The sequence below is a fragment of the Semicossyphus pulcher genome, unplaced genomic scaffold, assembly GCF_022749685.1.
Source record: "Semicossyphus pulcher isolate SPU_LCO1_2020_fin unplaced genomic scaffold, fSemPul1.0.p SCAF_10, whole genome shotgun sequence".
NCBI classification, from domain to species: Eukaryota; Metazoa; Chordata; class Actinopteri; order Labriformes; family Labridae; genus Semicossyphus; species Semicossyphus pulcher.
The window spans coordinates 26,692,383-26,714,890 of NW_027211604.1; the positions used below are offsets into that span (position 1 = coordinate 26,692,383).

A 22,508-nucleotide genomic window follows, 5' to 3' on the forward strand; every position below is an offset into this window, starting at 1 on the left:
ATGTATGATGAACACTGAAGGAATCTTAACCTAAGGACGAGCTAAGCTCACAGCAGCTCATCTAGCAGCCCCTCCTGATTACCTGTGGCCTACGAAAGACCTTTAAGAAAAACAGAATTTCACATGACTTTATTTAGTGTAGGGATGTGCATTTAGAATTTTTTTAGACAAGTTAACCGACACTCTTTACGGTTAATAACTGGTTAACCAATTTCCCGGCGAGTCCCCAGATCTCCACCACAGCAATTAGTGTAGCCGCGAGGTTGTCAGCTGTGTGTCTGGCTGCCATACTCTCTGTTAGGAGGATGGCCGATTTCACCTCCCAGGCCTCGTAATTGTCACGTAGCTCTCTCCGTAGAAGCACCGTCCAGCAGTCTGTTGTGAGGGCTAAAATGCAACTTGGCACTACGCAGCTGCATTTTCAGCTCTTTTTTCTTCTCTCCAAACCGGGCTTCAGTTTGACCCGCTGGACCCGCCGGTCAGGGTGCTTGTGGATGTTTGCTTCGCATGTGGTATTGCATTGTGCTTGTTCCACCGCTGAATTTACTGCGCTGCGTAATTTAAAACATTGTCGTCGTCGTCGTCTTGGGTGAAATAGTCCCACATGCTGTTTTTTTTTTTGTGCTAGTTTCCTTTTGCTCTCCTCTCAGGCTCAGCTCAGCTAACAACAACAAATGTGTTTCCCAAATATATATGCATATTTAAAGAAGACACAATTTTATTTAACAGTTAAACTGTTAATTTTAACGGGTTAAAGTCGGTTAATGGTTAACCAGTTTACGTGCACACCCCTAATTTAGTGTTTTGCCAACTAGCTCTTGTGCATTAAAATGGTAGCTGGTTTGTGGTCTCACCAGCCTGAATCTGTGTCAAAGCTCTACAGGTATTGTGCGTCATGGGTGATCTGGAAAAATGCCTGGTTTAATTAGTAACAGCGGTGTTGTCACTATTCTTTACACAGGTTGTAAAACTTCCTCGCGGTGGCATCGTGAATCACACAGGTCGCAGAGAGAACTTTCAGGGTTAGTTCACATTTCTTATAAAATATAAACCAGATGAGGATTGTGTAAGGCTGCTGAATGTAATCATGTTTATCAAAGGAAAGTATTTGTGCTCTGAGCTTCCAGCAGTTTGTACCATAAAAATGAAAGCCAAATGTCTCAGCGGGGTGTACACACAGGGCGTCTCTCTCTCCTGACACAGGAGTTTCTCTGCACTCAGGGGGAGGCAGCCATGCTGCTGCCTAACCGAACCCCCCATCCCCCAAAACAAATAAAGTGTCTGATACAGACCAGACCCCTGCCGGCGCCCCAGCCCCAGCCTTTGTCCGGGCCCCGGGGCACAATGCCAACTGTGATCAGGAGGCAGCATCGCTGATCAAACACGGAGACACAAGTGCAGCAGAGTGCGGCTGCTTCATTCAGACTGCTGATGGACTCTCAGAGTGGTTTTAACTGAGGGTAGGATGTGCTGAAGAGTTGAGTTAGATAATGCGGGTTTTAAGGGACACACACACACTCATACAGGCGGTGTGTGTGAGTAAACAAAGGTTTCTCACGGCTGTGCTTAATAATGTTACAGAGGTGAGCACATAAAAAGTCGGCTTAAAGCGGCGGAGCGTGAATATTAAACTAGAACGTTCCCACTGAAACACAGGCAGAGTTAAGGATTAAAGACCTTTCATGAGCTCCTAACAAGCCAGGTTTTCAACACCATTACTGATGGAATTTGATGAACTCCTCAGGAAGGGAAACAATTTCACATTTCTGGAATTTCCCGAGCTCAGCATTTTCATGTGCTCAGTGTGAGGTGGTCTGAATGTTTCACAGCACCGTGTTCTCTCAAATAAATGTGGAACGTGAGAATGAACAGGGCCAGATCAGACCGTTTTGCCTACATCACTGATAAGAACCTACTTCCTCATACCATCTGAAACAAATCACCGGCACTAACAGCTCTGGTATGTTGCTTCAGTCAACTGAGGACTTTATTTTCACATAATAAGTGCTGAGGTGGTCAATCCAGTCATATACACACAATATGTATGTTAAGTAAACATCTCCGGCGAGGTAAAGGCACTTGTGGCTCACTGCCAAAGCACTAAAAGGATTAAAGGTGGGAGGCAACGAAAAAAAAGACTGCCAATGAATTCCTGTGTTTCTTTTCTTGTTCAACAGAGAGCTGCTAACTACCCAAGCTTTTAGTCTGACCCATGTTGGAAATAAATAACCAAAAAAATCACCATAAATCTACTGTGAGTTTATAACTTGTCATGTTATAATAAGTGTATGAAACCATTTCAGTTGAACACTGATGCCTCTATGTGGCCTAGAAAGGCAGATAATCAGCATGAAGACTATTTCTATCAAGTGATTTTGAAGAACACCGTAATCAGGTCACATTCAGACAAAGCGATTTAATCACGTAGACTGAGGAGCCTTTGTTTGCATTTCCCAGGCTAAGTTTCACAATGAGTAGTAGGTTACAAGGAAGGAGAAGAAGAAAACACTACAAACACATACAAGGAAGTTATGCTGTTTAATCTATAACTATACAATTACAGAGTCAGCTTAGTCAGTCTTTAAACGACAGGTGGGAATCACAGGGTAACTCACGATACGAGGCCAATGATAACGATAATATTATGATTGATGATATCTTGAGCGATTCTGCGACAACTGATATATTGTAAGACAATCATATAATTATACACCACAATATGTGATTAACTTCTGCCAATTAATTCTCATTCAAGTTACCCTCATTCATGTCATAAGTATGTTTGCCGCCAGCCTAACGATAATTGTATTACACGAGTCAGGACGAAGATATATTGCTGTATCGATGTTTTTTCCAACCCTTACTTTAGACAGATGGATAGAAATGCCAGATTTAAATGGATCCAAAAACCAAATCCTGAATTGTCCTATTTCTTCTTGACAGGTATGTAGTGTGTCAGTGTGAACACTCTCTGGAGGCTAATGGAGGATAATGTCCAGCGGGCGGATCATTGTGGCAGACCCAAAACGTTGTTGCAAAACCCTGACGCAAAGCGTACATCTATATTGTTAAACTTTATGTTGGCTTATTATTATAATTAAGACATAAGTCATGTTTCTAGGGAATGGTAATAACTTAGCTTAATCAACAAGCCTGCTATTACCATGCAACTGAATCTGTTAGCTGCAGGCTAAACTAGGTGTATGTCCGTAGTCCAAGTTAACAAAGTTTCACCAATGCATGTTACAGTTATTAATTTTACATAGCTCCACATACACACACAAAGGCATTGCTTTGCATCCTCGAAACAGTCAGATCTTTACGACACCAGGGGTTCTGCTTTTGTCCACAAAATAAAAGTTCCTCATCGCTGCTTTAAACGATAAAAAAGTACTTATTTCATCTGACACATTCACATTGAATCTTAGTTTCCTCAGTTACCTTGGTTGTGGCTGATTTTCTCCTGCTTATGCCGATTAAGATATCACCTCTGCCTGTGGTAGTTTTACACAGTAACCTATTTCCCCATGCAGTGCAGACACATGTAAGGCTGTCAGCTAGATTGGCCGGGAGGGAGTCAATGAGTCTGCCTTGCTCACGCTGTTCCCTCCAGGTTCTGGTCTAAAATTAGGTCCCCTGCCTGAAGGTTACTTCATGATGGTGGTCTTTTAGACATCGGTTCAAAAATATAGAGTTCTATTTGTTTTTACGCCCAGAGTGTGCTGTCACGTGCTGAAGGACCAACACAGCCTATTTCGTTAAAAGATATCCGATTGCAGCTGAAAGCCCCCCGAGGACTCAATGCTTAAAAAAAAGCGGCGTACTGACGGAGTACTTTGTAATAACTGCTTGAACATCAATTCCTTTTCAAATGCATTTATAACATCCCTGCTCTCTAAACCCCTCTCATCCTGTCCAGAGCACTCCCGACACGGCAGAATGAGGTCTTTGTGAAAGTGTAACAACACAGACAGGCCCTTCCTGTCCTCTGTGTGTGTGGGGGGGACGCTCCAGCAGGACATCAAGATAAGACTGCTGTGGAAAGATCACAAGATGGATAATCCCTGTTTCTTTTCTCTCTGCTCAGGCAGTCAAACAGTCCCGATGTTCCGCGGCTGGAGTCTCTTCTCCTCTCAGAGGGCTCTTGAAGGCAGGTGTAGTAAATGCACCTGAGTGTTGAGCCCTGTAGGAAGCTGCAGGCAAAGACTGTCAGTTGTTGTTACAGCTTAAGCAAGACCGCTGGGTTTATTCATGCCTCCAGCTTGCACTCTCAACCTCCGACATGAGGAGCAAAACAACCACTCGACTCAACACACCACATTATATGACAAGACGCGATTGGGAAGGTTAAAAATAACTCGTCTGCACTAGTTAAGCTTTCCCGCTCAAAGAGACAATCCTACTATTTTGGTCTTGATGGTATCTTTTCTCCATGTTGTGCTGTGCTTAAAACATGGAGGAGACGAGGCTTGTCAGACTCATAGGGAAGAGCAAAGAGTCTGAGGAGTAGAAATAAATCCAGTAAGCCAGTAAAAACACAGATTCAAAAAGGTTTATAGAGATGCAACCAGCTGCAACCAGTGAGCAGTTTGTTATTTTGACCCTGATATTCTTCCTCGACTAATTATATGCATCTCAACAACCCACGCATCTTTAGAGAAGAAACCTTAGAGAGCTCATCACTGCAAACTGGACACAAACAGCTTGAGAAAACATTAAGCTCAGTGTACATCGACACATACGTTACCCCACATTAAATCGGACTCCAGAGCATGAAATTGCTTCTGAATCAAAGAGCAGCCGCTGTGCCTATTTGTAATAAACAGCAGTGTAGAGCTGATACTAAGGATGCAATGAGAAACCCAGCCACCCAAGTGAAAAGCAATTGCACAATCCCCATCTTTCCTCTTCTGTTTCACTTCCTAATAGATACGGCAACAAGAAACAAAGTAACATGCCAGTGAATGCTGTATGACTCCGATAATCTATTTAAGTGACATTTAATCATCATAAATTTAATTTAAAAAATGCAGTCCTTAATATTTCAGTCCATGATTGATGCGATGATAGTCCATAGTTGTCAGAAAGCGTGGTTTAATACTAACCCTCTTCTACAGTGTAAACAGAATCAACAGCAAACAGTGAGCCTGGCATCAATGGGATAAAACTGCCATCACGTGTTGCATCCCGTTTAGCCCTCATGCTGACTTAAGCAATCTGATTTCAGCATGAAAACAGGCACTACACTTCTGCAGATCTGACACATGCAAACACATCAGTTTCTTGTGTGTTCCCTTTCCTGTTTTGTCTGTAAATTCAATACACGTCGACTTGCCTGAGTCTGACAACAATACATCCAACACAGACACAATTTTAAAGACCTTCAGCTCAGAGTTACATATGGCTAGAACTTAATCACAACTCAACTCTCCAACTGTGTGCTTTAGGAGCAGCTTCAAGTGGTGATCGAGAAGATCTCAGTTTCGTTCTCTTTGGCAGCACCTATGGTGATAAACGGTAATTGCAGGAGCACACTTTCATCGCATGTGTGACGTTCACAGTTGGCTCCGGTTGTAACTCTTGATTTTCCTGGCTGACAGTCGCTTTCCTTTTCAGACTTTGCTTCTTCTGAGCGTCAAATTTGTTTCTTTTTCTTTGGATTTTCACTTCTTGTTGAAGTTGTATCTGTAGTCATCCATCTTTTCTTTGTCTGTTCAGCCATAGTAGTTTACTGTTTACTCGCAACACTTGCAGAGACCGGAAAAGCAGCCTCTATGCTCCGCCTACCCTCTCTGGCAGACCAACCACTGCTGGCTGATGGGAAACGCGTCACTAACTGGGTGCCGCTTCAGTCGCACCGGACAGCCAGTCTGTTATACTGCAACTGCAAAGGCTTTCATCAGTGGGCCATCGGCTCGATCACCATTGTGTTACCTCATTAGGTGATAATAGTGACTTAACAGACATTTATTTAAATGAAAATCTTTGAGATTATTACTTTAATGTTATTTTTTTATTTTGAACATTTTCAAGAGCTATCTGACTGTAGCTTAAAGTAATACTGGCTAAGTTTGGCTTTTTTATTGTGCCTGAAATGTGATTTAAGATCATGAATAACACAGATAACAGTGTACCTAACGTAATGCGCTTCCCCTGGTACTTCTGGTATATGATATCATGTTGTTTTAAATGCATAATTAAACACAAATACTAACATGCTCTGACCAGTTGCCATGACTATATCAGTATCATCACCAGCTGATCCCAGAGCTGTGTGGGAGTACTGATCTAATTAGTGCCGCCATGTAAATAGAGTTTAGTGTTTTACTGACTTCTGTAGGAAAAAGGTCCAGCTTTGTCAGTCGGCTGTACATTCTAACATTTGTCAGATATTTTTGTCAAATCTAGGTGCAAGGTGATCAGAAGCAGCAGAGGTCAATCTATCAGTGTAGAAAACTGACATGAAAAAATGGAGTGATTACTTGGACTCTTGCTAGCACACATAAGAATTATAGACAGGTCATTACTGAATGTAAATAGATTAAACAGCTAACGCAGGAGAGATTCCTTAAATAAACAGTAATAAAAATGGAGTCTGATTTCATGAAAATGTTAAGGATTGTTACTTTAAGTTGTTGATGTTGAAGAAAAAGGAAATGGCATCTTTCAGGAAGAACAAGAAAATCCAGTTACACTCTTGCTGTCATGAAAAACATGACGTCAGTCAAGGCAGATTACTCCACAAGCAGCGCCTTAGAGTTCTATTACATGACTACTGCACCGTCTTTATCTGGAACTGACTTTATATCATCCTTACAATATCATGTTTGATTCAACACGTGTGGCAAAACAATTCACAAATAACCTGCCTTCTTTGGAAGTGTGTGCAAGGACATCTGGGTGTTTAGTGGATGTAGTGAAACCTGCCATACGAGCCAGCTCCCTGATGGCTCTCCTGACATCTAAAAAGGTCTGACCTCTGAGCAGTCTAGACGGGCAGCCAAACACTGCGTACAGGGCATCCTGGATCAGACTGACAGGAACATGAGCTTAGTGAAATTGACTGAGCACAATGAAGACGGACCATCTAATGCGGTGCTTGTACACAAACAACAGATTTCATGATATGGGTTAAAATGTTGAATCGTTATAGAGGTCTGACACTGGTCTGACAGTAAATGTGCTGCAGTGATGGTTGTATCGACAGCAGTTAAAGATTTCCTGTCTGACTTGATAACCACATCCCACGGGGTCTCACATTAACATCTGTTCTCTCAGAGTCAAGGGGAGCCAGCAAATTTTCCCCACACCTAATCTTACATCAGAGGGATTATTGGGGACTTTTCACATCCAAACTAAATTCACAGATACTTTCTGACAATGTGTTTTAAGCTCTTAAGATGTTAACAGTACTGCACAAAACTTTAATAGCTGATTGATAAGAGGAAAAGGACATTAAAATGCAGTCACAGGCTTCTTATGTGTCCACAGTGAGGCTGGGGGAAAAAATGAATCGCCATCCTGGATCTTGATTAAATTTATGTTAATGATAATTAACATGAGAATGTTTCACTTGACATGGTTAGCTCTTACATCCTATCACACAATGGAAAAAAGTGGCAACAGCCAGTCTGCAGTTTTAAGCCTCGTATTAGCGACATTTTAACATGCCCAGACGACTACTTCTTACTGTGCAAGTCACCCTCACTTTATCTGCCGTGTGCTGTAGCCATCTCTTCAACCGTCCCTACTGATTATTATAAAACTGCTTTAGAGGGGTTGTTTTCTTGTTATTGTCTTTACCTAAAAAAATTATAAAGCCTTTAAAATGTTTGATACACATTAATACACTATTCTTCAGGCCTCTGTCAATATCTAAATACTTTTAACTGGCGGCATTTAACTGGCTGATTAATAAGAGTTAGACTTCTTAGTTAATGAAATGTCAGGTGACATTGCAGGCAGTCACCGGCTCTTTCTTCCGTCTCCACAGGTCATTAATCTATAACTATATAACTGTAGCTGTAGAGTTGTGTTACAGCTCTAGCTGTGGTTGATAAATCATCCCCCCAGTCTCACCAGATGGATGTTCTGTCACAGTGGAATTAAATGTGGAGATGATGTCCCCCTAAACCTTGTAAAAAGAAAAAGGAAAAAAAGAGCTGGCATGGGGGTTTACTCGTCTCCTTCCAATTACCGTCCACTCAGAGAGAGCCGGCCAGCCAGCCGCTCTGTGTGCTCATGAATTATACATGGGCTCCATTAAGACACTTAACAGCTGGTTCCTGAGGAACTAAGCAGCAACAACTGCAGCTTGGTGGCCTCTGTGCGCCTGCTTATTAAAACAGCAGCACTCGTGATTAAGGTTGGGCAGTAATGTGCGGTTTGACCATCATGAACCAGCCAGTCATTGATCTATTTTCAGTTCAATCTCATCTCTCGGGAGGGCGGCTGGGCCAGCTGCCGATCTCCTCTCATGGCGGCGAGATGCACTACGGTAATTAAATGTCTGTTGTGGCTTGCTGACCTTGCCGTGGTTCAGGCGCTGAGCCTTTCCTATAACCTACTGTAGCAGATGTCCCGGTCATCAAACATATAGATCCCAAACTGACCCAGGAGTGATAACCCGAGAAGCAGGAGGACGAGAGAAAGAGCATTTTAATGAACGTTAATGGAGGAGAGAGAGGTGGCAGACCGCCACACTCGTTTTGGACACCTGGTTGTAAAACCAAAGTGATGAAATGGGAGTCATTTAAATTCATTTTACTACATACAGTTGCACTCCAGCGTTCCACCTCTCCTTACTCGCCTTAACATCAGAGTAAGTCACCAGTCTTACTGTGGGGCTGTGTATCGCAGAGAGTCTGCTGACAGGCACCTGTCACCATATAGGGGTCATGATACAATTAACTGTGATATTGTACAGCCTACATATTGTATGAATTATTTCACTCATATCATTTATGAATATCAAAGTATACAAAACAATCACAGTAACATCCAACATTATGGCACTACTGTCTGTGCAGTCTGAGCAAAGGAATAAACCATTTGTTATTTCAGTATAAAATCTTTATATGTTAATTATATAAATTAATAGTGTTTTTGCTAATTGAAATCATATTGCAATAATCAAACGTATTGATGTTTCCGGACGACCCTAACTTACATTATTAGTTTGTCTAATTGAGAAGTTTGAAAGTGAGAATACTTTCTTACTGTTTATTAAATACCAAAGACCATAAGAGTAAGAGCATTCAAAGACATTAAATTCACATGTTTATGTTTCCATTCCCACATTTACAAGTAGCTCTAAGATCTAAGCTGTTTATTTTCTCTTTTGTTACTGCGATGACCCGATGTCCCCATGGGGAAAGTTTCATCCAATGTAATCTCATGTAATGCTCTCGCATGAAACAACAAGTGTTTCTTTGAATTCATCTCTCCAGAGGAGATTAGCGACATTTTCCCAAAATGCTACAGCTTGAGGTGCGTTTACATCAGTGAGATGGGGAGCTCCAATTTAGAGATGAATGACCAAGAGAAGGAAGAGATCAAATTGAGCTTACAAATAGTGAAAATTATCTTTTTGTTTATTTTCATTGAAAAACGATGGCCTCTTCTTCCTGTCTGTACCAAATCAATAATGTTTTCCTACATCTGGAGAGCAAGATTTGTAGGTCGTGGCATCTCTGCAGCCCTACAGCACTTCATTATAAAGCTGTTGTGTCACATTACCTTTATCAAAACATTGCAGCTGTAATATGCATATTGTACATGGCCAAACTGTGATTTGAGATAACATCTGGATTAATTGTGAAGTCCTTGCTGCCAAAGAAACAATGCACAGATGTTGTAACAGATATACAGCTGCAGAGCCTGTCTGGGTTAACGTTAAAACCTACATTTAATATTTGACCTCTTTACAGATTCAAATTGTAAGGATTTGCAGTCTTTGGCTTCGGTTTAGCAACAGCTTGATTACAAGGCAACAAATGTTACAAGAAATGGGATTTTCTGGGTCTAATTCGGTGTCGCTTTTTATCAATACTCCCTCAACGCTCCTAACAAGATTCAGCCTGCAACAGAAAATTTCCCCACACAAACGCTTGAATTTAATTCTAAAATCTATAATTCAAGCAATCATACAGCTGTGAAAACTGTTCAGACTGAGATTTTGTGCATGGCAACAGGCTTTTCTGCCAACAAATCCCTCATCTCTCCATGGAGAGGAGTTATTAGCATAACTATATAATTCGACATGATGATTAAACATCAGACTGAGACAAAGACTGACTTCATTGTCAACCCAGCAGGGAGCCAAATCGAGTGGGACCGAATCAAGGAAGAGGCTTTCTACACACAACACTTATTTGCCTCTTTCACCGCAGTCGACAATGTGTAATGTTTTTCAATGAGATAGAGGTGCTAAAAATGGCTCCTTCAACAGCTGCTTTACTCCCTCCTCCTCCTCCCAAAATTCACCCCACCTTCTGCTTCTGTCGCTTATTTTCCGAGCCATAATATTTTTCAAGATTAGACACACAATTAACTCTAATGTTCTTAGCGGCGAGAGTGGGGGCTTACTGCTGGAGGACGAAATATAATCATCTTTCCACGACTCGGCTGTTTTAGACAATGCCTGGACATTAGCTGATAATAATGTGACACGCACAACACAATATACAATGCTTATCTGTTCAATGATGCTTTCATTGGACGTCAACAAAAGATGTGCTGTCAGAGTAAATTGTCAGGTCTGTTTTACAAGATAAAGTGGTTTTTCCTCTCTGTGCAGCCTACTACTCAACCCAGTGCTTTAACACTGCACAAGGATAATCTAACAGAGGTCGCAGCGTGTGTAGAGCTGAGCTGACACCTACCTAGCAGGTAAGCAGCAGCAGACTGCACACCAGCACCTGCAGATGCAGCACCCTAGGGACCTGCCTGCCACACTGTATATCCTCACTGTGAGATGGGAAGCTCAAATGCTGTGAGATTATGCAAATAGAACCAAAAAACACAGTCATAAAGAGTGGAAAAACACAGCATAAGTTCAAGCAGAAGGGGAGGAAGCAGAGGTCGACTAATGCTTCAGGGAGCTGAATACTGGCTGTGGAATATTTGCTAATTTTATACATCAGTTTAAACTAATTTTAAGCAATTTCCATATTCAAGCACTCGAGTACTTGCACAAAGGAGGACCTCGTTTGCAAACTGCCATTGTCATGGACACAAGCATTAACTTTCTCCAATATTCTCCAATCCTCAGACGTGCAACGCTAAGCTATCAGGGGTGAACCGGTCATCAGAGCTACGTGTCTGCAGCGGGCTTCAACTCCCCTCGTTCTGAATAAAATGGACAGTGAGAGTTATATGACTCTGCAATAAGTGCTGTCCACGAGTTAGCAGTAATAGCAAGCATAGCATAGCATAGCTTTGTTGGCAATTTGTAGTCAGACATCAATTTTTACGCACTTCTTCTCCACTCATGCAGTTGTTGTCCTCCCCGATGTGCTGTTACCTTGCTGTGGTGGGAGGCTTGTGTGCTTCTGTGACTCTGAATGCTATACCTGCAGGGGTCATACCCCAAGCAGGTTCAACCAGGTTTCAGGGTAGAGGCCAGACGAAAAGCAGCACCTGTCCCTCCAGGTTGGGGGTTGGGCATGGGGCTAACAATTCCACAAACACCATCCTGTTACAGAAACTTTGACAAATGCTAAAACCACGGGCCCTACAGTAAACCCGAGCCAACTCACTGGCATTATGACCACTCCAGCTGAAAGCCTCCAACGGGAAGTCAGGAGTGCGATAACAGTCTACCTGGGCCGAAAACAAACATCCTGCAGTTGTTGTGGTCCCGTGATGTTAGCTTTAACTCCTGTTCAACAAACACCAGAAGCTTGTGGAAGCAGTCTTTCAGAGCATATCTCTGGTTACCATGTTCGTGAGTAGCTGGCTTAGCTTCCCTGCCCGGTTGGCATCACAGCTGCGCATGCAAACTAGAGTTGTTCTGATTGATACCAGTATCAAAATGCGGTATCAGAAGGAGGCGAGTATGCTAGTCAATGCACCGATATGATTAGTTGAAGGCAATTGATCTCTAAAGAAACAACAACAGGGCGGTGCTAATGAGTGTAATTGTAGTCAAAGTTAGCAGAATGCACGGGTGTTGGAGGGGTATTGATCAAGTCTAGGAATCAGAATCGGTAAGAAAAGGAAAAATGCAACGTCAACATCTCTAGTGCCAACACTTTCAGATGATGAGATTTCCTGTGAGCTCTTTTTTCCTGGCGTCTAATAAATGGTTAATCATGGAAATAGTACCTTAACTTGCACTGCTCATATATCTTTTATTTACTTTGTCGCATAACTTCCGGTCGCTCTTCTGACCATCAATTGAGATGCCTGATTGAAAACACTGAATGTTATCAGCGTAGATTTATCTTTCCTTGCTAGATAGACAGATCGTCACAAATAGAGGTCACATGACTGTCCTGTTCAGAACTCCAGAACACTTAATCCAGAACCAGGTCAACTTAGGCTCAATATACTTAAAGGAATTTGATTAATCTTCCATGTTCTTTATTTAAGAAGTAAAACATGTAGTGTGCTATCACATCTTCAGTCTTAGACGTTCAGTCCAGTAGCAGACATCCACTACTTGAACACACACCAAATAACCAGGAAAATATGAATACCAAATTAGAAACACACTGATATTTATACCAAGTCAAAGCCTTGGTGATAAAGTAGTTGCACATACTTCTTTTTGAAAGCTTAATGAATTCTAGTGTCAGTTTTTAAATAATTATCCAACATTTATTAACAAACTCCTTCAAATCTCCTTCAGTGCCCGCTGTGCAGCGCCTTCTCTGCGCCGCTTATCTGCAGAGAAATGGTATTCTGCCGATGTTCATTTGAGATATGAGGTACGCGAAAACCATTATTATCATCGCAGCGAACAGCTTATTTGTCACAGAGCCCATTATTCCTCATTAGGAGCAGAGGGCGTTGTGGGTGCTGCAGAGCTGGGCATCAAGTGGCTAAGTGATGAATGTGCTTTGGGGCTGTTTATCGCCCTAACAGAGCGACGCCGTGATGATGACCGATGGACTCAGGAGAGCGGGGAGAATCGGCGCTGCAGTGACCTTGTTTTAACTGATCGGTTACATGAACACAAAGGAAATGTTTCTCCCTCAGTACAGTCACTGCTCAACAAATACTTTCAGTATTTCAACAGTCAAACTAAAGATATCAGCTGTGTAATATCTACTATTTACCCTGTACCTATCACTTATCAGATATAGTGGGTACATCTAGGGTTTTCCCAAACCAATACCTGTATCAGAAATGCCTCTGATACTGACAGAAATGCAGGATCGGTGTCTCGGGGTACGCCAGTCTATGCACCGATCAACTTGTTTAACCAGGAATCAATTCTTCTTCACCACTCTGAACCAGATGCCTACACAAGTTGCCCCATGCTCCCACCATGGAGGCAATATGGCTGCCACCAGTAACTGCTGATTTAGAGCGACCAAAATGAACTGATATTACGTAATTTGTAACCTGATAGCAAATAACAGTGTGGTCTGAGTAGAGAAATGGCCCTTTTAACACTGCGGCTCCGCCTCAGCGCTGTAACAAGCTCCGTCCTCACGCCACCTTTGTCATTCTACATTGGACCAAGCAACGCCGCCGTCAAGCCGCCCCAGTGTGTGCTTTTAAATAAGGTTCCAGAAGCACAAGGTGTAAACAAACAGTGGGTGCTTCAAATACACACACTGTGCTGTTCCGCCCAGCGGGCTGTGCAGTTTACACAGTCAGCGTTTTACCTCCGTTACGCCTCTGTTACTACCTCTGCTCTGAGGCAGAACAACTTCGCCCCACCGTTCCGCCTCCGTGCGTTCTACATGGAAGACGGAACGTAACAGGGGCGTAATAATCCCGCCTTCAAAGGGCAGTGTAAAAAGGGCTAGTGACTTCCTAGAGGGAAGTTCGGGTGTCGAAATCCGTACCAGGAAGTAAAGAAAGTTGTATCACAAACATCTCTAGCTACAAATAGGTTGGGCAAAGCCTCATTACGGTTGCTAACTCTCTGCTAGCACCTCAAAGTAGACCCCAGTTTTGGAGAAGAAACAACAAGAGGATAAGTGCTGTCAAAATTGGCCAAAAATTTTGTTAGATTATTCCTTCCGAGGGGGAGAGAGTAACCAAGAGAGTGCGCACGAGGACATACGAGAACAAAAGCTCGTGAGACAGCCGCAGTAGTGCCAAAAAATAATTTTAATAATCAAATATCTGTTTATTACAATTCGTTATATATTCAAATTAAGAATATTTGTTGACAGCCCTAAATAGGATTTTGCTCTGAAGTTAAGGTATCCAAACTGTCTTGACTGGTGTACTGACAGATAACAGATACTGCGTACTGGAGGAATTTCCGATACTGGTATGGGTATTGGATCAATTGGATCAGCCCTCCATGTAGGACACATATAGCTTCTGGTCAGAGTAAACCCTCTAGTCAAAGCTTACCTTCTGTGCATGGAGGCTGTATAGAATTTTAAAATGCACAATTTAACTGCACAACAGCAACCGGCATAGAAATAAAGCATCTGCTGCAGTACCAGCAGACTACAGAGCAGAGCAGCTCCTTTTCTCAAGCTGTTACTCTCCTAAATTCATCCTCCGCATCCCACCATAAATGTGTGTTTTTGTTTGTTTGGTGAAAAGCATAAATGGAACACAGCTTTCATTGTATTGCACAACCCTGTATGGTGGATTGATAAATATATGAACCTTGGACTTTAAGTCAGATACAAATATTTGGTGGTCAGCTTCAACTGACCGAGCAGCAGACAGAGCGATACATCATGGTCGCAGAGGTCCCACTAACAGTAAAGAATGACCTTTACGAACTGATCAACCACTAATTTGTGTCACTTAGGCCAATACTCCTCCAGAGGAGAGCTTATTGAACATCAGTGCACATAATCTGTATGCCTCTGGGAGCCTTGGGCTGTAAGCAGATCAATACTGTGTCCAAAGTGTCATAAAAGTTGGAAGACATATAAACTTGAAAAATCTGTCAGTGTAACATTGACTTTATGGCCAACAGGATTCAAGTATAATCTTGCCAATAAATCCTCACACAAGAATGCGTTGGCAACAGCCCAGCACACATTTTACCCCCTACCTGTGAAAAGGGAATGAGCTCTGAATACAGAGTGGCTGCTCGGCCATTAACAGGACTCAGAAACAAGCACCACTATTAATCATTTTCACTGATTCGCCAGCAGGCAGCAATTTGTTCATTCACTAATTCCGATCTGAAATGGAGGGGGTAAATGAGGGAAGAGGTGGTGGTAATGTGGCGAGGAAGAGGCGGGATCAGCGTTTCACACTCCGGTGTAGGTGAACAGGAGTTGGCACAGGGCTGGCATGCTAAAATATTAACGTCCCGGGCTGTGAATATTCATGCTCGCTCGTCCCAGTCATGAAACTGTGGAGGACAAAAGCAGTGTCCCCGGAGTGTGAGCCAATTCTGCATGATCCTGCTTCATTTCCAAGGACAAGGGGCTGCAGGCAAAGTGGGGGGGCTGCTTGGTTGGAGGTGAAGCTGTGGCTGCAACATGTTTCAGACAACAGGAGGCAAGGAGTGGCATTTGACTGCTGGGCCATGACAAGTTAATGTGACCTGAAGTCATTACTGTCTGCGTGGGGCCAATGACAATGACTTAGCCTGTGCTGTACATGCCTCCACCCTTCTCTCAGAGTGGAACTATTTCTTTTACACGCTGTATCAGTACACACAAAGCTGTAAAGGTGACAATAGTTGTTCCTCAAAGAAGAGATACTTTCAACCACTATTGTATTCAGATTTTCAATACATCTGCAGCAGCTATTGTGTGAAATAAAAGGGAAAGAAGACGACCTTATACAAATGCAAGCAAGGGGGAGGGTAGATTTCTAGCGAAACCGGAGCACACGCATACAAGTACACTCCCTGGATCTGTTTTCAAAAGGTAACCAAGCAACTAGCTCCTGGTCTGAGCCTTTGGTTGTACGCTTATCAGGTAACTGTAGTCTGCGCCTGCTCAGAGGTTCACCAGGTTTCTGTTAACCCGAGGTCAGGGGCTTCACTCTTGACCCAAACAGCCAGGAGAGGAATGGAGGAGGAGAGAGCAGCAGGGCAGGTCAAACAGCACTGGATGACTGTACGGTATACTCACTGCCAAAAAGAAACGTAGTGGTGTCTGATAATAAAAGGGAAGGAGAGGAAAGACATAAGGCAGGGCAAACACATTGACAAACACGGTGTTTCCTGCGCAGGCTCTTTGATGACAGACAGAAGAAACACATTAGTTGGCATCAGAGTGACTGGAGCAGGGAGCACATTTCATCACATTTCTAAAGTGTTTAAAGTGTTTTTTTCATTTCCAGTAAACTTGTTGAAATATTGAAAGCAGAACTCCTGTCATGTGTCAGCCTTTGAATGAAGCAGTCTCCAGGGTGGGTTACAGCATCTGAAGTCATTGATGAAAGTTACAGCCAAACCCACAGTAGCAGTTGCTTTCTGATTGTCATATCATTAAAAAGATAGCGCCGTCAAAGAAATACTCTCACAACTACACTTAGTACCAAATATTCCTGGACAGTGTTCTCATTTCCTTTCTTTGCTTGAGATTGTTTACTTTACTTGACTTTAATAAAAACCCAACCAATACATACTGTAGATCTTGTTAGCATAACCCTCTGACAACAGACCTTCAGAGATTTCACTCACTGTTGTTTCAATCAATCTAAAATAACAACTATGATAGAAAGAGCCTTCTTTCTTTAACAGCAGAAAGCTAAGACTTCTGTCCATTGTAAAATAACATTGTATGATCATTGATGACATCACTACATTACGTTACATACAGCACATGGGGCAACAGCTCACAGGCGGCCACAAGAGACTTTTGTATGCCAAAATAAGTTTGAATGCCAATGAAGTAAAAACCATAATAACTAGAGCATAACTTACAGACGTTTGGATTTTAGAGGTAAAGCATGTGAAGTTATCCGATCCAATCTGGTACGCCGATATTTTCCAACCCTTTTAGCCGATTTCGATACCCATATATGAGGCACATTTTTTCCCACCTAACTGCAGAGAGCCTCCCCTGTAATGTAATTGATATCATGCCTACTCTTATAGTAGTGGCCCAGTGGCAGATGCAGAAACAACATAATACAGTGCTTTTTAAAATGTACACATTCACTGGGCAATATAAGAAAAACTACTTAAACTTAGGTTAGGTACAAAATGCCATATTTATTATGTAACATTTTCTTTTAAATAAAAGTGTAATATTCATACAACTTACACAGGATGGATGATGCTCTCCCTGAGACAAGCCTGACAATAGCCACAACTAACAGATTTATTTTATGGTAAAATTTTACCATAAAATAAATCTGTCCAAAAGGATCATGTGAAACTAAGTGCATTGTACAACTGTACAGCGATTAAAGCCAACTGAAATAATAGAGAAATATTGTACTCTTTTTCCCAGGATATAAACTGTCATACCGCAGACATCTTGCACCTTTCTTCACGCCTGACAGAAGAGGCGTGGTGCATGCATTTCGCGCGCACTAGGACCAATACCACTTTTTTTCAGCCCAAGTACAAGTACTTACATTTGGGTACTTGCCGATACCGAGTACCGATATGAGTACTTAATAATATCATTACAGTTCTCATAACGACTTTAAAAGCATGTTTCATTTTCATCAGATGCTCCCCACTTTCTGACCGTAACAAAGTAGATTGACAGAATGATGCAGCTGTTTACATTTTAACACTAAACTTTGTTTTACTTAACAAACAAGACACTGCCACTCATTTCACTTCCGTGTAACCTATAACATATTCAGTGGATTTCAGTATAACACAACATACCTCATACAGTAACCATATGTTAGTGCTGTCTGTGAGGACGAAGCCTTTTTCTGAGAAGTGAAATGGCTCCTTCTCCCCGCTACCTGCTTAACTAACGGGAGGCTAACGCCAAACCGTAAAGTGGCATTCGGGTGTGGTACTCGTCGTAGTTTTACTAGTACAAGTATGAGTACTTACGCTCCGATCCCGCCCGATACCCAATACTGTTATTGGTATCGGTGCATCCCTAGCGCGCGCACTTGCGCCGAGTTCATATCGTAGCATTGCCGATAATATTGTGCATCCCTAATTTGAAGATACTCAAAAACACCAGTGTTAGCTCTGTATTTATATTGCTTACTAAACTAGCAAATTGTGTTTGATATCTGCTCATAAAAATGAGCATACCTTTGTACAGAATTCAAATAACTTTTGTAGAGTACAATATCCTGAAGGTTAAATACTGTATGTAGGACCACAGTCATTTAACCTACAGCCTTTGGGATCATTGCCATATTTAACTATGATATCTAACGTGATTTCATAGCAACCTAGAAAATAATATCTGATAATTACAGCTTGACACAAACGAAAAGAAAATCATGTTGGATCACTTTTTTATAATATGAAGGCTCCGCAACACTGACTATAATGTAAATGATTTCAGATCTACTTCTTCCACTTTCATTACTTTAGTCAACATTTGTTATGATATCTCATGCCCTGCTGCATGTAGAACTAGAGCAAAGAAAATGGAGCAGAAAGACGACTTGTTATTTTTCCATTTAAGAGAGGTTTGCACATTGTTGTGTACTTCTGAGCCATGTTAAAAGAATGCTTCGAGTCTGGCAGATACTGTTCTTGCCTGCTGGAGTGGAACAGCGCCCAAATGACGAGGCCATGATGCCATTAAGATGGTAATGAGCCCAAACTAGTGGACACAACAATGTGAATCATGAGACAAAAGAGGGCTAAACAACACACACTATGTAAACCTTATATTACCCTCAGTGCCCCAGCTTTTTGCATGGAGAGATGTGCTGGATGATCTTAAACAAAGCTCTTCTTCATTACGTGCTGTTTCTCAGTAATCAGCAAACTGGAATGTCATTTCCCTGACCATGGCTCTGTGGCTTCCCAACAAAACCTCAGAGGATATTTCAATAACTTAGTCACTGATTGGAGCCAAGTTATGATCCGGTAACAAAAGTTTCACATTAATGTTTGGAAGAGGAGGAGGAGTGATCTGCTGGTTTCAGTGTAAATTCCAGGACACTAAACAGCCACGCCCATATGGTTACAATTAAAGCCACTACAATTAACGAAACAATAGTTGGAAATGTGGAGTCACACACACCTCAAGTGAACTATTATTAACATTATTATCATTGATGACAATTACAGGAATGTATAAATCATGTTAGCAAAGTATTGCCCTGATGACACGCGATCAGAACAAACCACAAGTTTTATAATCAAAAGAGAAACTGGAATGTTATACCTGGTCTATCCTTTCCCATGTCACAAAGTTAAGACCTGTCAATTGCATTTATCCTGATTGATGTTTTAAATAAAACACCTACAAAAAAGTTAATTAGAGGTGCCAAAACCAGAGTTATATGATTTCCCTTAAGAGGAAAAGTACCTCAGTTTCACCTTTAAATCCTTGACTATAAATGAGCACAAGCAAGGAAGGTTTAAAAATAACTATTCCGATCAAAGGTTTCTCTTCCCACGCTGTAATCTGCCCACCTGCATGCAGTATGAACAAACAACAGAAACCCTCCAGGTGAGAGTCGAAACCTGCATGAAATGATGATGTTGACACCAACATTTACCAAATACATAAATATAACCAAAACTAGGCTGTCATCAGGAGCAAACGTGGTTTAAGTTAAATGTGATAACCTGGGGTTTAGTGATGAAGGGGGGGGGGCAGCACTGTTGGCAGATGGCAGACAGAAAAAAGGGCAGCACTTTGTCATGTAGCCACAGGTTTAAAAGCGGATCAGGCTATAAACTACCAGAGATAAACCGATAGACTTCACACTGAGGAAAACATTAAAAGTCGTCAAAAATCATCTATCATCTAATTACTGTGGGAACCTAAACCATTCACTAAACCACTGTATATAAATTCACCTCATTACAGCCACATAGTAGGGTCTACATCAGTGGTTCTCAACTGGTCAAACCTCAGGACCCACCACCTCCTTGAAGAGAAATCACGACCCAAATTTCTGAATTTCTTCAACCACTCAAATTAATTTAGCCAAATAAAATGGTGCAGTTTGGACCTCAGATGGAAGGAAACATTACAGTGTGTCATCATCACAACACACAACAGTATAATGGTCAACCAAAATGACCAACAAGGGTGCATAAGAGGAAAAAAAACTCAGTTCATTCAATTAAAAGCCTTTTAACAGAAATTAACTAAATAATGCAAAATAAATACAACTAATGAGGGGCTCATTAATTTTCAAGAATGTAAATGTAACTCTAGCTGGAATTACCCAATCAGTGGATACATGGAGAGTGAATAAACTACACTACTACTGCACACACTCCCAAACCAAACCCCATTCAAAAATGAGGGTAAAAATGTTTGAAACAATAAATCATAGTTTGCTAGCGTTTCAATCCATGTTCTTTTCTTTCGTCTTTGAGTTTATCGGCCTGTTCTTAAGGGCAACATTAGTATACAGTAATTATTTTACAAATACTAGTTGTAAGTTAACTATGTAATTTAAACTCGGTTTAGGCGGACGCTTGGTTAAACTGACTTGGGTCGGAGTAACTCCCTGCTGGGAAATTTCCTCTAAGTGTTTCAAATGAGGTTTTGTTGACCACTCAATAAGTTAAAAACACTAACTTGAGGTAATGAAAACGTAAACCAAAGTTAACAGCATTTGTAACTTGCCGAAAAAGGCAAGTTTCATGTCAACGCCTGTGGCTAACGTGATTGTACTCGGCTGACCACAGACTGTACGTTACTCGCTGCCGTTTTAGTGAGAAATCACTAGAATCAAAGTAGCTCCACGGCCGTTGGCGTCTTTAAACTCACCTGTTAACATGCTCAGGAGAACACAGCACATCCGGGCTATCGACAGCTCCATTCCTTATCCAGATATTCCACCACTTCTTCGCTGAAACTTGCTCGGAGAACTTGTGCTGAATTCGAGTGAGAAGCGGCAGTCCAGCTCGACCGAAGCATCCAAACTCCACTCCTCCTCCTCCTCCTTCGCTCTCTGCAGGTGCACAGCGAAGCGCGCCGCAGGCTGTCACGTGACACAAGGATTCCTCAAACGAGAGCAAGTATCGCCCTCTGCCGGTGGGAAGAAGGAGCTGCAGTGCCTGTGTTGTCCTCTCTAACTAGTGACCTGTTAGTGCACTAGTTTATTTATCTCACACTAGTATTTCTTTTTCATCTCAGACTCGTATATTTGACTCGTACTATTGTAGTATATATATACAGGCCTCTGTAAGTTTCTCACCTTTTCCCCAGATACAACTTATATCCCTTACTGTCATGTCATTATAAACTTCAGAACTTAAACTTTTAGTAGTTAGCAGCATGTAACTACATGTTGTGTCTTTTATATACATTCATTTATTTGTTTATTTTATGAAACATTTTTATTTTTTCATAACATTGAGGTTCTACAAATACTACTGTTGGTATATGGTCCAAATAACGGCTCACTTTGTAGTTGGATGCTTCTGAAACTCTGATGGCAAAAAGCCTTTGAATTGATAGAACACAGTATTACACATTTATGTTTATATTAATACATAATTTGATTGATAAATCCTTACAAACACACATATATTTTTACTGTGCTATTCTACTGTAGATTGTTTACACTTAACATGATGGTACAATGCTACACACCATTTGTGTGCAACTATACTGTACTAGTTTCCAACTAGAGTTGTATCTATAAGTAAAAGGGTGTCATTGTGTAGGGTTTTTTTTCCAGATCTTTGTGTGTTTTATTTGAATTGTTAATACTTAATTACTCTTTTAACTCTACTCTGCAGTCTGCACTTGAAATTGCCCCAGATTTAAATCAGAATCAGAAATACTTTATTAAACCCCGGAGGGAAATTCAGGCGTTACAGTTGCTCTGACACAGAGAAGCATAGAGAAATACATGGCGTAAAATAGAAGTAGAAAAATGTCAGATATGTGCATTATATATACAAGAAATAAGAGATAAAGAAGTGGATCTATGGTTATTAAATGCAAAAATTAAATATAATTGCCAGAATAAAGTAAAATGCAAAATAAGAATATCAAATCAATGAAGCTTATCTTAATTTAAAAAGGTTTATATTATTTTGAAGTGTATTTCTATTTTCCATTTATAATCACAGTTCCAGATTGTTAAGACACAGTACATCCAACTCACACATTAGTTTGCTGCCTAGTATAGCGAACAATGAGAGCGCCTAGCAGGGTTTGATTGAAAGGGCTAATTTGTTAGCATAGTCAGCTAATCGAGAGGCAATGTTGACCAGAAGGGTAGGACTATAAATGTTATTTCTTGACATCAGTATTAATTTAAAT

At 41.4% G+C, this 22,508-nt stretch overlaps 1 protein-coding gene across 1 annotated transcript in view; it reads right to left on the reverse strand.

Annotated features, from left to right (window-relative positions):
- Positions 1–21,146, reverse strand: part of cxadr (CXADR Ig-like cell adhesion molecule) — a 60,930-nt gene extending 39,784 nt beyond the window's left edge. Inside the window, exon 1 of the mRNA XM_069677014.1 lies at positions 21,003–21,146. Coding sequence (XP_069533115.1) covers positions 21,003–21,054 — 52 coding nt within the window. The 5' untranslated portion in view covers positions 21,055–21,146. The remainder of the gene's footprint in view (positions 1–21,002) is intronic.
- Between the last annotated feature and the right edge of the window lie 1,362 nt (positions 21,147–22,508).